Genomic DNA, 14,127 nt, shown 5'->3' with positions numbered 1-14,127 from the left:
AAAAAAAGGCACAAGGTAGAAAACTGCAAGTCTGCCAGAATGAAAGGACAGCAAGGTGTTCCTAGCAGATGCTTTCCCATGAGTCTGAAGACACCTGCATTTGCCTCTCTCAAACTCGATATTTATGCCAGATGGGAACATAGAGAAGACAGCAACTTTTTATTTAAGTTTTTATCTACTTCTCCGTCTCTTAAGATTTACCCGTGTCAGAAGATGCACCACTTACTCTGGACTAAATGAGGGAGGAAAAAAAAGCCACAAAGAAAACAACAACAACAAAAAAAAGCCACCAACCCACACATTCTGCTCTCTGTTCCTGTTTAGCTCTGCTGACGTTGCTCAGTACAGCCTTACTGAACTTCCTGATCTCCCAGGTCCCAATTTTGTCACATCCTTGCACTCAATCAAATTCTGTGCATTAAGCTTGAAGGTTTGCTGGCAGCAAAGGAGGACTTCAAATCCAGACATTTCTCCTGTTTACTTGCCGTGTGGTCTTATCTACTTTAGGATATGAATGCAACCTCAAACTGGAGAGGTTTACAAGAGCAGAGTTTTCTCTTCCTTTCAGAAATTTTTGGCTTCTAGGAGCTGAAGGCTAATTATTTTAGCACAAAGAGGGACCAAATAATCTTTTAACCATGGTATTCCTGTATAAGGTTTCCTCAGCAATTCTACCTGAGAGAAAGAAGAAAGAGCAGTAATAAGAAGTCCACATTTATCTTTTTGAGGTACAGAACAGCTTCACTACAAGAAGAAATTATATAGGCAAAAGCTCTTCAGGTTGGAAAAAAGAAAAAAAAAAAAAGATGACTGCAGAGAGAAGTGATAGCAGTCTATAAAATCCTGAATGGAGATGGGAGATGCAATGTAACTGTTTGCTTTCTCTTCTAGTATAAAAGCTGAAGGAGCATCCAACAAAATCATTATGCAGCAGGTTTAAAACAAACACACCCAAAAGAAAGTACACTTTCATACAGTCCATCATTACACAGTGGCAGTCATTGCTTCAAGAGATTGTGGAGACTGAAAATGGATTTTAAAAGACATTACACAAATTCATGGACAGCGTGATCAACAGCAAATAAATACAGTAGGTAAATGAAAGTTCTGGGTTTTCCCAGAACCTTTACCACACTGATCTCCCAAAGCCAGGAGGATACACAGGATACACCACGCTAAGATGTTTTTGCATGTGCACTTTTTCTTCATCTCTAACCATCTGTCACTGGCTGTTCCTGGAAACAGCGTGGCAGTTCCTGTTGCTCAGTGCTGAGCTACAAGGCCAAGTGTTGCATGTTAGTAATGAGTAGTCAACAGTTCTCTGCATTCTCCTGCTTGGCTCTTTCATATCTTCTGGCAGCCTTTCTCTTAAGGTAGAAGATACTCCTGGCAAAGCTTCACAATCCACCCAACCCTCCCACCATTTTCCCTGCAGCAATGATACAAATAATTGTGTAGAGAGAATGTTGCATTCACTCTTTCCAGTTAAGTGCAAATCTCACATTAAAACAAGGAAAAATGTAATTTATGCTTTTGCATTTAATTGTGGCCTCTGTATCTCATATTCAGTTTTGAAAGAGAAGACAGTGCAGCTGTCCTCCATCCTCAGTTTAAAAAAAAAAAAAAAAAAGTCCCAAGTAATAATTTGATACTCTTTACAAAACAGTAGAGGCATATTAAGGCCTCCAAGCAACCACTCTCCATAATTAAGTGCAAGTAGCAATTTACCTGAGAGAGCAAAAATGCAAACAAAAGAAAAAACAAACTCCACCTTGAAGTCATTCAATTTCATTTAAAAAAAAAAAAAAAGTAACTTTAATAAAAGATTTTATATGCAACAATTGTAAGAGACAAAACTTTGCAATTATGATTTTGTCCACCCTTTTTAAAAAAGCTATAATAATGCCAGTTCTCTTCCAAACAATTTCAGAACAGCCGGAAACATTTTCAAACTTTAATCATTCCCTATTCAACTAAATCCATTGTCTTTGCAAGGAAAATCCAACTGAACAGGGAATTTGTGCCAGCCATTCCCCATATCACATCATGCTCATTCATCACCCCAGTACTTCTCCAGCTTTGCACAACTTATGTACTGTAGTATCCTTGTGCCAGTGGCAGGCAGCTTGTCCCTGACACCCAAGCATTCCCATCCTTTCTTGTTGCTCCTTTCAATATCCCTTCTCCAACATCCCCTTTCCTCCCAACACATACACCTCCTGCTCCCTCTTTTTACCACTCTGCAGCAGGACAAAATAGAAATAGAGAAGAAAGCAGCAGAGTGGGGGAAAGAACAGGACACGATGGGTGATCAACCCTAGGCACAGACTTTACGTACGCACAGGAAAGAAAACAGGATTGAAGATCCGTGAAGGAAGATCACAAAAACCTAATGATGGCCAACCACAGCAGAAGTTTGCAATGAGCCACTGATGACTCAAGGTTTCCATAGCACTTGTATTCTCAGCTTTGGATCACACTAAACAAAAAGTACAAAATAAGTAGTACTTGCAGTAAGGCAAAGGTGTCCTAAGTTGCCCAACACTGCTGCAACTTGGTTCTCCTGGGAAAAGAGTCACTAATACTGGACTGTGCCCTACGAGGTTTAATATCTCAGTCCTTATGATTTGGAGATTCCTACCAGGACCACACAGCCCTTTTTCCCTTCTCCCCAGTTCCCACTTGTATTAAGTAACACAGGCAGAAGAGAAATTAAAACTGCAGGAAAATAAAAGTATTAAAGTAAAACAGGGAAAAGATACTTGGAAAAAGTAGTCATAAAAAAAATGTAGAACTGAAGGCAAACAAGCACACAGAGAACCACAGTTCTAACAAGACTCCTCCAGAAAGAGCCAGAATTACACAAGATATATAAATTATTCAACTAAAACCATGAATTGCCCTTCCACAGATATAACTGGAGCTTACCTGAGCCATGTGGCAAGCACTCACAGTCACCTTATATATCTAAAATGAGCATAAAGATACAAGTTAACTTTTTCAATTTAAAAATCAGCACCAACATGTTTTTTTTTATCCATTAGACTACTCAAAACAAAAATTAATAACAATGTATTATAACTCAGTGCACTAAAGCAAATCGCTTCAATAGCAACAAACGAGAAAGTAGCCTCAGTGTTCTAAAGAGAACTTCAGTTAAATACAGACATTCCAGTTAATAGGCTTTGACTAAGGATATTTTTGCTCTAGGCAGTCTAGCCTGGTACACTTTGAGCTTAATTCTCAGAGTTATCAATCATTTGAAACTCCGGATGAACCTGGTAAGATCAGGCCCAGCTGTCCTGAAATGGTTAATCAAACTGGCATACAAAAGGAGGTGAATCCATTAAGATTTTGGCAGTCAGGGATTCACCAGCAGTAAGACTAAGAGGGCAGCAGGACCCTAAAATCCAAAGATATTGCCTCCATCTCTGGCAGAGCAACGAACAGAAAACAGAAATACTCTGATAGCAGCATCCACCACCGAGCATATTCTTTTCCATATGTGGCACAAACTGCTAAATGCAGTACTGCATGAAGAACAGTCCCCGAGATTGAAGAGAGAGCAGGACAGCACCTGTAGTTATGTGGGTTGTGGCTCCTATAGGGAATGCTGCTATGGCCAGTGCATTCCTCACTAATTAAATACAGTCCCTTGGCTGCCAGCCAATTACCCCTGTAACCCTCCCATGGCTATGCTTGAAAACCTGTGGTCAAACAAGGGATATGTGGAGAGCGTAGAAGGTAAGTAAACTCAAACTTAAAGCCTTGCTGCATACCAGATAAAACCATAATATTTCTCTTGCTCATCTACTATTTTCAAAACAAAAGCAAAGGATATCTGTTATCAAGCTGAACTCTTGCTTCCCGTCTTGCAAAGCTGCAGCTTGCTGAAGCTCAGACTCAGAGGCCTGTCCCATGGCTCCTTGCATCCAGGCTCTGGTACCAGCACGTTCACAGGATCACAAGCTAAGGCAGCTGGTGATGTGGCAAACAGGGAGGGCAGTAAAAGAGGGTAGGGCAGTGTTACAGCAGTGCTACAGAAAGCTGCTGCACTTGCTGCAAGTATAATATGCAGACTGTTGTAGTCAGTGCAACTCTTTATCGAAGTACAAAGTGAAAATCTCACCTTTTTAAAAACTATTCTTGAAGCACTATACAAAGCTGTCTGTGTATAAGCATTATATTCAGCTAATCTTTTAGTCAAGAGTGCTATCTAATTTCATAGACCAGGTCTACACCATGGCTTCTTTCTCAATATTTTTTTCCCTAATTTCATTAAAATGAATGAAATCTGAGGTCAATGAATGACTTATGAGCTTTAGGGTTTTGCTAACTGTTCTTTCCTACTGAGATTTACTTTCTCATCATAGCCTAATTGTTAATTTCACAGAGCTATACAACATACACATGCTAAACAGGCAGCTGGCAGTGGCCATATCCTGACTCCTGCCAAAATCCACTTATGGGGATCTAAATAAGCTTGGTAAAAATCTTCACTTTGTGGCCACTCTCCAACAAAGAAAGCACGCAGGCACGACTCTCACATCTAGGTCTCTCCACAGATACTGCTTTCATCTTAATTTTTCACCTTAATTTTTATTGGTACATAGGAGTTTCCTGTACCATGAGCTGGAAATTGCTTCTGTTACATTTCCAAAAGACATCAGAGGATAGCAATATCAGTCACTGTGTCACAGAGACCATAAACAAATTTTAACATGCAATAGAGGAAAAAATCCTGAACAAAGAGCTAGCATGACAAAGCAACCCAGTCCTCCCTCTGAAAACACTATTGCTTATTGCTTCCAAGGTCAGTGGAACTGTAAGCAAGCTGCTTTAGCAAACCCTATGAATTTACATATGTCAATGTTCTGAATTGTTAGTTTGGAAGATATTTGAAGAATGATTAAGCTCAGAAGTAGGCAGGCCTCAAATACAGCAGCTGAATGAAAACTCAGTGAGCTTGTGTGGCACTGAGGCTAACCTGCTGCTTCTCTAACAGGTTCCCATGCTATCTGAATTTTGAGCCAAGAGATTAAACGTGACAATTTCCAGGGACCTCAATGAAGAAAGTGTATGAATTTCTGGCTTCAAGGTCTAGAGGCTATTTGCTGTTACCTCCAGAGGACCAGACCTTTCTCCAGTGGCTTGAGCCTTGAGATGTCCACCTCAAAATCCTGCACAGCAAGGAAGAAAGTCAGAAACCTGGCCTGAGTTTCTTAGGGCCATGTTTAATCTCAGTATCAACAGACAAGAGGAAGCTCTATGGATGAGCTTAGATCTGGTCTGGGATCATAACAAAGTGAAAGCCTTCTGTCCAAGCACAGTTATGGACATATCAAATAATTAAATTATTTCTTTGTATGAAAGTTGTGCTTTTCATATCTCATCAAAGGCAATAAAGGAGATCATAAATGACCAGCAAGATTGAGAATCAGTGATGCGTTTGTATTACTTTTGTACTTGCCAATATTTTGGTTCAGTGACAAACATTAATCCCAACTGTTACCAGTCATATAAACAAACACATCCAATATGCTTCCAATGGTTCAAGTGTTTTATTCTTATTCACTAGGGGAGAAATTAAATCAGTAGGATTCAAAGGTACTTTTGTCACTGAAAATCACAGTTGACTGTTGTTTGTCCCATTTTCTTTACCAGTAAAGAAAGCATAATTTTGATTATTGGTCACAAGTTTGATTTTTTTTTCAGAATTCTTACACCTACTACATTTCTAATTTAAAGGAGGTGGCATTTGCAGCCTGGTTTTAAATGCTTATACAGGGCCATAGAGTAAGTATATAACAGAAATTACAGCAGAATCTCTATTTTGTTACTTGCAATAATAAGCCCTTTCACAACTATTCAGTGCTGCCTCCCTTACCTAAACAGGAAATCATAAGTGCAGGTGGTTCCAGTTTTCAGATTATACGATCCCAGCCTTCCTCTTTTGTTGTTGTTCATTCATCCTTTTTATGTAACTGTTCCCTTAGCTGTGAAAAACATAAAGGTCAAGATGACACTGAACTGTATCATTTGGAAGAATTATCAAAATTGTGGATAAAATTTAGCAGATTGCCACCCATTCTCCTGAGTTTTGGGAGACAAGGTGTTTTTTTAGTAACATTATGCTAAATACAACCACTCCAGTGAACTGCACACCAAATACTTCTGCCATCAGATTTGCTGCCTATGATTGTGTATGCCACAAAGCTATACAAAGGAGAGCTGCAATTAAATGGCATATTCTTGCTAATAGCAAGGTCAGATAGCAGTGCTGTTGTGTTCAATAAATTTGGTGGATCCAGTTTATATCTCACATTGCCATAATGTTGGTGGTATTATTTTACCAACTTTTATTCTAGTATAATCCAAAGTATCTCACTTGTAAAGTGTTTTTTGTAGTAAAAAATTTCTTGTGAGTGTAGTAAGGCTGTAGAGAATTTATCAGTATTTACTACAAAAAGCACAAAGAAACTAAAATGGAAGTGCTGTATCTGCACTGTCTGTACTGTTAGCATCGTATTTGGAAAAGAAGCAACCCAAAAGCTGTACTAGACCAGAAATTTTGAGAGGATCTGTGTGTCAGTTTGTGCTGGAAACACCTTTGCCATCAAAGGCCCACTCTTATGGTAACTGAATCTTTCAAGAAATCAATAACTTTGTCAGATATTCACTTCAGGGGAAAAACAACATTTCTGAGAGCATCTGGTGTCACTTCAATATTTTTCCCTTCAGAACAATTTTTCAGTATTGAGCCATGCAGCATAGTGCTGATAAATACTGCATATCCACATTACAGTGCAACAGATTCTAAATTTCAGTAAATCCATAATGCACGTATTTTCTGAAAGTTTCAGTTACACTCCAAACAACCTACTAAACTTCACAGATCTCTTAAGAGAGCTCTCTCCCTCCAGCATTCACCATGGGATTTCCTGCTCTTCCATTTCTCGTTGCTGAGCCAGGAGTTAGGTGGGCAAGTCCTGAAAGGAGAACATGGCAGAAAGACAGCTTGTGGGCTTGCTGTGATGGAAGAGAGCTGCACTTCAGGCTAGAGCTCAAGGCACCCAGCTTTCACCACGCTCACTCTCAAGCTGTCACACTCTCACCTTTCTTAGCTGCCATCAGTGTGTTTATCAGGCAAAAGTGAGGAAGAGGTGAAAAGCAGCATGTGGAAATGCCAGGTTGCAGCAGGAGAGCTGCTGGGCCTGAGCAGTGCAGGGGCACAGTGGGCAGTTCCTCCAGCAACTCACCGCTCCCAGCCTGTGTGCATGCAGCACGGCGCTGGCAGGCTGCTGCTGAGTGTGTCAGAAGCTCTGAAAGAAAGGCTACAACTTCAAACAGTTAGAGGCTGTGCTCCAGCAGGGCTGCAGTTAGTCTTCATTTAGTCAACCTCTGCTTTCTCACAGAATCCCCACAGCTCAGTTCAGAACCATCCCCTGCCTTGCACTCAAGCAGCATGCACACAGAGCTGTGATTAAACCTCAGGGCAGGCCACGATTCTCCTGCCAGCCCTGGCAGAGACATGGGACTTTTGTGATGTTTTAATGAGTTTCAAAAGGGAGATTCTATTTAAGTGAAAGCTGGTCATAATAGATAAAAAAGAAATTAATTTCAAATCATATTCTTCTATGTTTGCATTTCAGAATAAACATAAATATCCAGGAGAACAACAGGCAATGTGAAACAAGATTTATAAATGTGCTGGTACAAGCTTGCATGTGAGCCAGTCACAGGTGACCAATATGGTGACTGACACTACAATTTAGCTTTTTATGCAGCTTAAACGAGCACTCAGTTCTGCATCCTTTCATGACAAAGTGGCATTTCATCTCACAAGTAGTTAGCTTTAGTTCAATAAAAGAAAGAGTTCCCAACAGGAAAAGGCAAAGTAAGATGAGGCCTCCAAAAAAACACCAAAAAGCCCCCCCACCAGATTAAAAGCATTATTTGAAAAATGAAATATTAATACGGGCAAGGCTTCCAACCAAATGTTTCCTTTGGTATTTGCACAAGAGAATGTTATACCTCTAGTGGCAGTAGGAGTGAATTACTTAGTATGCTGACTGGAAAATTCAGACTGCAGTTAAGTAGTTTCCCCATCTTGGATACAGGTACATACAAAAACATATGTCATTTTTGAAAAATGACATCTTAAATTCCCATGTCAGTAATTCACACAGCTGAGAGCCTGAAAGTCAAGCAAAAGACACGAGTAGGCCATTCCAAGTTAAATACTATAATTCGTCCAAATAAAATGACAGAACAAACTCACACCCAGAATTCGGATGTGCCTATGGCTTCTGCTGGTCACCAAACACCTACCCTCAAAAGAAAGTCTGTTACAAAAATGCTAAGGTACAGTTCATCCCTTCAAATACATAGGAGGGCAAACTGCATGCTACAGCACTGCTGGAAGACCCATTATCTTACATTTTGGAGTGAGGTGTAAGGCAAGACTGGTGCACACTGTGACAGTGCGAGGAGCTGTGTCTGTGGACACATATCTCCTCCCAAACCCAGCTGTGTTGACAGAAGAGTCCTCCCTCAGTCTGCCCAGGGGCTTGTGAGCATTGCTTTGCAAGAGGTTACCACCCCTCTGATCTGGATATACTTGTTCGAACACTCCCTAACCTCTTTCAGTGAATATCATCTGGGCCAACAAACACTTACTACTTAAAATGTTAGGCCATGCTTGCACAGACATTCTTCTTCCTTGCAAAGCAAGTTCCAGCTATTTCTGCACCCCAGTCTTTGGCTATGCCATTCAACCTCAGCATCCCCTACTGCTATAGATCAATGCTCTGTTTTCCATATTTTCATAGGTTTTAAATTGGACTCCTTCCATGCTCCCGACTTAACATTAACTAAACGTTAAGGTCTATGCTGACACAATGGAGGATATGGCAAGTGGTTGGAAAAAATGGCCATGGGGTCCCTAGGTCAGATTTGTCCAGAGGAGAAATGTTTACAGAACCATGGCCCTTTGCATTTGTCCCTGGGAAATGACAAGATTTATTTTACAATCACGTCACGAACAATCTGAATCTCCTGTCAATGTCATGCTCTCCTGATCCATCAAACCGAGTTGGATCTCCACAATCAAAGCTCTTTATGGCCTGAGCCTTAGTGTAAGTAACTGAAGATGTGGCTACTGCTGAGTTGTGTATTCCCATATCTGGTTCAGAATTCTCCAAAAGCCTGTTGCTTTTTAAAGCCTTGGAGCTACAGGAGTCGCAATAATACCAGATGGAGAAATAAGCTCTAACCCCTGTGTATGCAGTTTGGGTACAGGTAGTATCTATGCTGATCCTGTCCTCTTCAAGTCAGTGTCTGAAGATTATCTGCACCTCACAAACTGCTGGCAGCAGCAAATGCCAAATCCAGAAGCTTTCTGAACTTCCAGATCAGAGATAGCTCCAGCCCATATGCCTCCTAGATTTTAATTTCTGTAATATGTTCACCACGTACCAAAGGTTGCACAAACTAAGCACTAAGCACAAAGGTATCTGCTATCAGCAACAACAGTATCTTGTTCTCCGCTCCCAGCCTTTTAAAAATCCTCCGTCCTGCTGACCTTAATAAAGAAAGAGTTCAATAGCAAAGACGTGTGGTTTCCAGATATAATCCCAGCAGAACTCCACACAGGAGCCCAGAACACATCTCAGTTTCATGCCCAAGAAACACAGCGTGTAATGTGAAGAGTCCTTCAGAAAGTAGCTAGGATCAGAAAGAGAAGGACAAATGGTACTTGAGGTCAACTTATAAAGACAAATCTGAATATCAACATAGGCATTTGCCAGCAGGATAGCAGAGCCCTCAGTAAGGCTGCCCTGCCTCCCCACTGTATAGCTGCACAAAGACTTAATAAGATGCACACGTAGAGCAGCTGAGCAGCGGAGGTGTAGAATGGATTGTACTGAGAGTGAAGCCATTAATAAGATTTGTATAGCAATGCTTTTTATGTTAATCTCTAAAGAGTTTGCTTTTGTAACATTTAACTGATAAGCATATAATCTAGTTTTAATTTAATCTCTGCAGGTGTTTCCCAATGGTAAATGTTAAATTTTTATTGCTTCCTTAGGCAGCAATAATAGGGAAAATCTCTTTAAAGCTCCTACTGTCCATTTGTATGCAGATAGCATCATATTTTATAATAACTGTAAATCTGTCAGGAGAGCCTCTTTCTTTGGAGATGACATTATAAGTGTCAACCCTGAAGTAAACATATTTGGAAGGAAAATGAAGTAGAGATGTTATTAGAGGTCTAATGAAACAACCGTAAGTGCTGATTTCTAAGAGATGTATGCACACATCCTTGAAAGAAGCAGAGCCCACGCTGAGTTTGCAGGTTTTGATGAGCAGGACAATGGAGATTCTCAGCAGGTTCCAACACACAATACAGAAATAGATCCTACACTTCATAAAGATGATGACTATCTATAAAACCCTCAATGATTGCTCTCTCTGAGGTTTCTAAATGATTACAAATATCATGTTGTCTAAGAACCAATTATGGCTTCTTTCATATAGCTTCATAGAACAAAGGATACGTCAAGAACTCCAACATCAATAAGCATAAGCTCAGACACCAAGTACAAGAAGCAAATCTTGATACCTGCCTGAAGTATATTTGGGCAAAATTCACTCAACGTGAAACCTGAGTTAAATGAATGTTTAGATCTTACACTGGCTTTATTCTCAAGAATGAGCATGCATGAAACCTGTCCTTGTTTAACTTTAGTATTTTAAAGTGAGCTATGCTTTAGGCAATAGTTTTCCCAAATCACTGTATCTACTCTGAAGGAAATACAGCTTTCTGCATGCTGTACTCACCAGAGGAATGTCACAAGGGCCATTAGTAGAGGCACAGAGCTAAGGTAAAGGACTTCTATGCTGGAACTGGCTTGCTTCCAAGGCAGCTTGGAGCATGGGCAGTTGAGAGCTTTCAGATGTCTTTACTCTCCTGTATAGACATGCCTTGAAAGAGATTACACTTTAACAGAGGTTTAGATATTTCCTCAACGGCGCTTAGATATGTGGCTCCCAAGGTCCACATTATTAGTCATAAAAACAAACACTGTAACCCCTGACACAAAAAATACATGCTAGTACATTTAAGTCCCAAGTGACATAGAATGGGAATGCAGCACGCTGCCACAGAGGGGTGGAAATATCAAAAGTTGCCTCAGAAGCAAGTGAAAAAAAAAGCCAAAACTTTTAATGGGTGATTTTGGACAGTTCTTACTCTTATTATAAGTGAGAACATTTATGCTGCTTTAAAAAGTGCTAGTTTGAATGCAGTATTTTTTTTCTTCTGGGAGTCTTTTAAAATGAAACAAATATCTTTTATGAAGTTGCCTGTTTTTTGTGTTGTTTTCTTTTCTAAGCTGGTATTAACTAGAAAACTCAAAACACTGTCCACAGAAAGACAAGATAAAAACAACACAATATGGGTGTGAATGGAAATAATGCAGATACGTCACCTCATTTCCTGAGGTATTTGAAAGGAGAAGTGGATTTGCAATGCTGTGCCATGGAGAAGGCAACTGTCAAAGAAAACAAAATTCACAGAGGTAATCGGGCATTAATGCTGTTTTTCTCACAACTTAAGAAAATCTCCACAGCAAATGAGTTTAGAATCTCACATATAAAGTATTTAAACAGATGGATAATCACCACAGCAACCAAAAACACTTCCAGAGAAGTCATTCAGGAGCATTCTGTATTTGCAGACTCCGGTCTCAGGTTTCTGGCAGCAAGCAGGCAATATTTTATGTACGAAAGACAAGCCAGTGTTTTTAGGTAACTCACAGTGGTTTCCAAGGTAGGTAGAAAATCAAGAGGACCAAACATAAGCTGCAGGAATAGAACTTCTTTTTAACTCCTCCAATTACACTTACAGTGCACTTACAGTGACCTGACAAGCTTTGTCACATATTCACTACTGCATCTTATGTCTCTCTTCTTTGGATCTATATTTCTGACTTCCTCCTCATCCACATATTTTTTCTCACTTTTTTCTCTGCCTTACCAGCACTGCAGAAAGGACTGCAGCCTCAGAGTGCCTCTGATCCAGAACACAGTTATTCTGGCAAAATAAAGTAAACTGAGAAGGAGAAATTGAAAGAAACAATAATCTGACAGTAAAGAACTTCACATAAATCTGTGAGATAATTCTCATCGTTGCCACACATGGCAGTAGTCTCCATTTTCCACATCTCAGATGAGCAGCCTACAGACAGCACATGGCACTCCTCTTTTCAACCATCTGAAATAATGGGCACTGCTGGCAAGGCAGCAAAAAGAGAGGCAGGACTGTATCAGTCTGGGTTTGGACATGCTTCACACCAAAAACTCTGCATCAGTGAGTTTATCAAGCAGCTCCGCAGTATTTCTGTATGTATCAGTACTTGTTAAATAGCAGCAGCACATCCATGCATTCAATAACGTCCTGCATGAAACACAATCTCTCTCAAGGGCCCACTATTGCAAAATTGTCAGTGACGTGGAGTGTGTGCTCTCTGATGCATCAGGCACAGCAAACAAGGACGGAACACTGACTCCTACTCAGTTGTACACAATAGCTTTCACATTTAATTGGAGTCAACACAGGGCTTTTAAGATACCAAAATAACTCAAAACAAAGCCCAGTGATAGGTGAGTGGAAAAGGAGGAGCCCAGTGTGATTTCTGATTGTCAACAAGCAGTCAGTAAGTGTAAACACCATTAAAAGTGGGACAGTAAAAACAACCAATGTTGAGTACTGGAAACTCACAGAATCACAGAATGGCCAGGGTTGGAAGGGACCTCAAGGATCATAAAGCTCCAACCCCCTGCCACATGCAGGGCCACCAACCTCCATGTTTAATACCAGACCAGGCTGCCCAGGGCCCCATCCAGCCTGGAAACCTTCAGGGATGGACGGGGCATCCACAACCTCTCTGGGCAGCTGTTCCAGCACCTCACCACTCTCATAGTAAAGAGCTTCCCCCTGACATCCAACCTAAATCTTCCTTCCCTCAACTTAAAATCATTTCCCCTTGTCCTGCTGTTATCTACCCTTTCAAAGAGTTGACTCCTCTCCTGTTTATAGGCTCCCTTTAGGTACTGAAAGGCTGCAATCAGGTCACCCCACAACCTTCTTTTCTCCAGGCTGAACAAGCCCAGCTCCCTCATCCTGTCTTCCTAGGGGAGGTGCTGCAGTCCCTGATCACCTTAGTGGATCCAAAATGAGCTCTCAGAGAAGGCCAAAGTCTGTAAATCAGTTTGAAAACAGTGATTCCAGCTTATTTGTAAGCATTTAGGAATACTACTTCTAGCCGATTGAAAGTTGTTAAGACACAAAATAAATTACTAGTTTTCACTGCACAGACTTCCAGAAATCGACAGGATTATAATTCCGATGTACATTTCCACTGTAATATTAATTTGTGGCTATAAAACTTCCTAATGAACTAAAGCAACGATGAGACCTGCAGAAGTATTTGGTAAAAGATAAGCATTAACACATCTTGGCTCAGCTGCAAAATGAATACTTTTCTTTTAATCCATCTTTCATGACTTTTAACAGACAAAATACATTGTTTTCTGTCCTGCATTGCTTCATGACATGAAATGCCAATGGCTGCTTTTTGTTTCATGCAGAACTGCAGTCGTTTCACTCTGCTACCAGGTAAAAGATTTTGCAGCCCTGCTGGCTTGGAAGCCTTAATTATAAATCTTAATTATTCACCTGGCCCGCAATAAAAGCACTGCAGTGTCCATCTTACAGCTGTTAGTGACCTCACACACTGACTGCGGGGCTGGATTTTTCGCTCCATGCCGTGCTAAGAAGCCCAAGGCAAAATAAAAACAAAGGCGATAACGGACACTGCATAAAAGGAGCCGAAGTCCACAAACAGCTTGACAAAAATGAGGCCGGTAAGTAAATAAGAGGAACACAGAACAAACGTAACTGCGGAGCAGCTCACAGGATCCACGCGTCGCTTCAGGCGTTCTGCTGAACGACGGCCTAAGGGCACTGCCAGCCGAGGGGAGGAAAAACACCCCGAAAGCGCCCGCAAAACGACCCAGAGCGACGGCTCCGTGCTGCCCGACCGACCGACCGACGGACCGGCT

At 40.9% G+C, this 14,127-nt stretch overlaps 1 protein-coding gene and 1 long non-coding RNA gene across 13 annotated transcripts in view; one reads left to right on the top strand and one right to left on the bottom strand.

Annotated features, from left to right (window-relative positions):
• Positions 1-14,121, bottom strand: part of LOC104912158 — a 19,939-nt gene extending 5,818 nt beyond the window's left edge. For 6 of the 12 annotated variants that reach the window (XR_004160616.1, XR_004160622.1, XR_004160627.1 and 3 more), the window contains exons 1-4: positions 10,843-12,853; positions 5,888-5,996; positions 5,122-5,180; positions 2,929-3,978 (exon numbers count right to left, since the gene is read on the bottom strand). This is a non-coding gene — a long non-coding RNA (uncharacterized LOC104912158). The other 6 variants (XR_004160621.1, XR_004160620.1, XR_004160624.1 and 3 more) reach the window with 6 other exon arrangements.
• The window catches only part of MOSPD1 (motile sperm domain containing 1), a 14,053-nt gene continuing 13,831 nt past the window's right edge, over positions 13,906-14,127 (top strand). The window contains exon 1 of the mRNA XM_010715196.3: positions 13,906-13,929. Coding sequence (XP_010713498.1) covers positions 13,921-13,929 — 9 coding nt within the window. The 5' untranslated portion in view covers positions 13,906-13,920. The remainder of the gene's footprint in view (positions 13,930-14,127) is intronic.

This window comes from Meleagris gallopavo, chromosome 9 (assembly GCF_000146605.3).
Source record: "Meleagris gallopavo isolate NT-WF06-2002-E0010 breed Aviagen turkey brand Nicholas breeding stock chromosome 9, Turkey_5.1, whole genome shotgun sequence".
NCBI lineage: Eukaryota > Metazoa > Chordata > Aves > Galliformes > Phasianidae > Meleagris > Meleagris gallopavo.
Note: the sequence above shows the minus strand (reverse complement) of the source record. Positions and strands in the feature narration are given on the sequence as shown.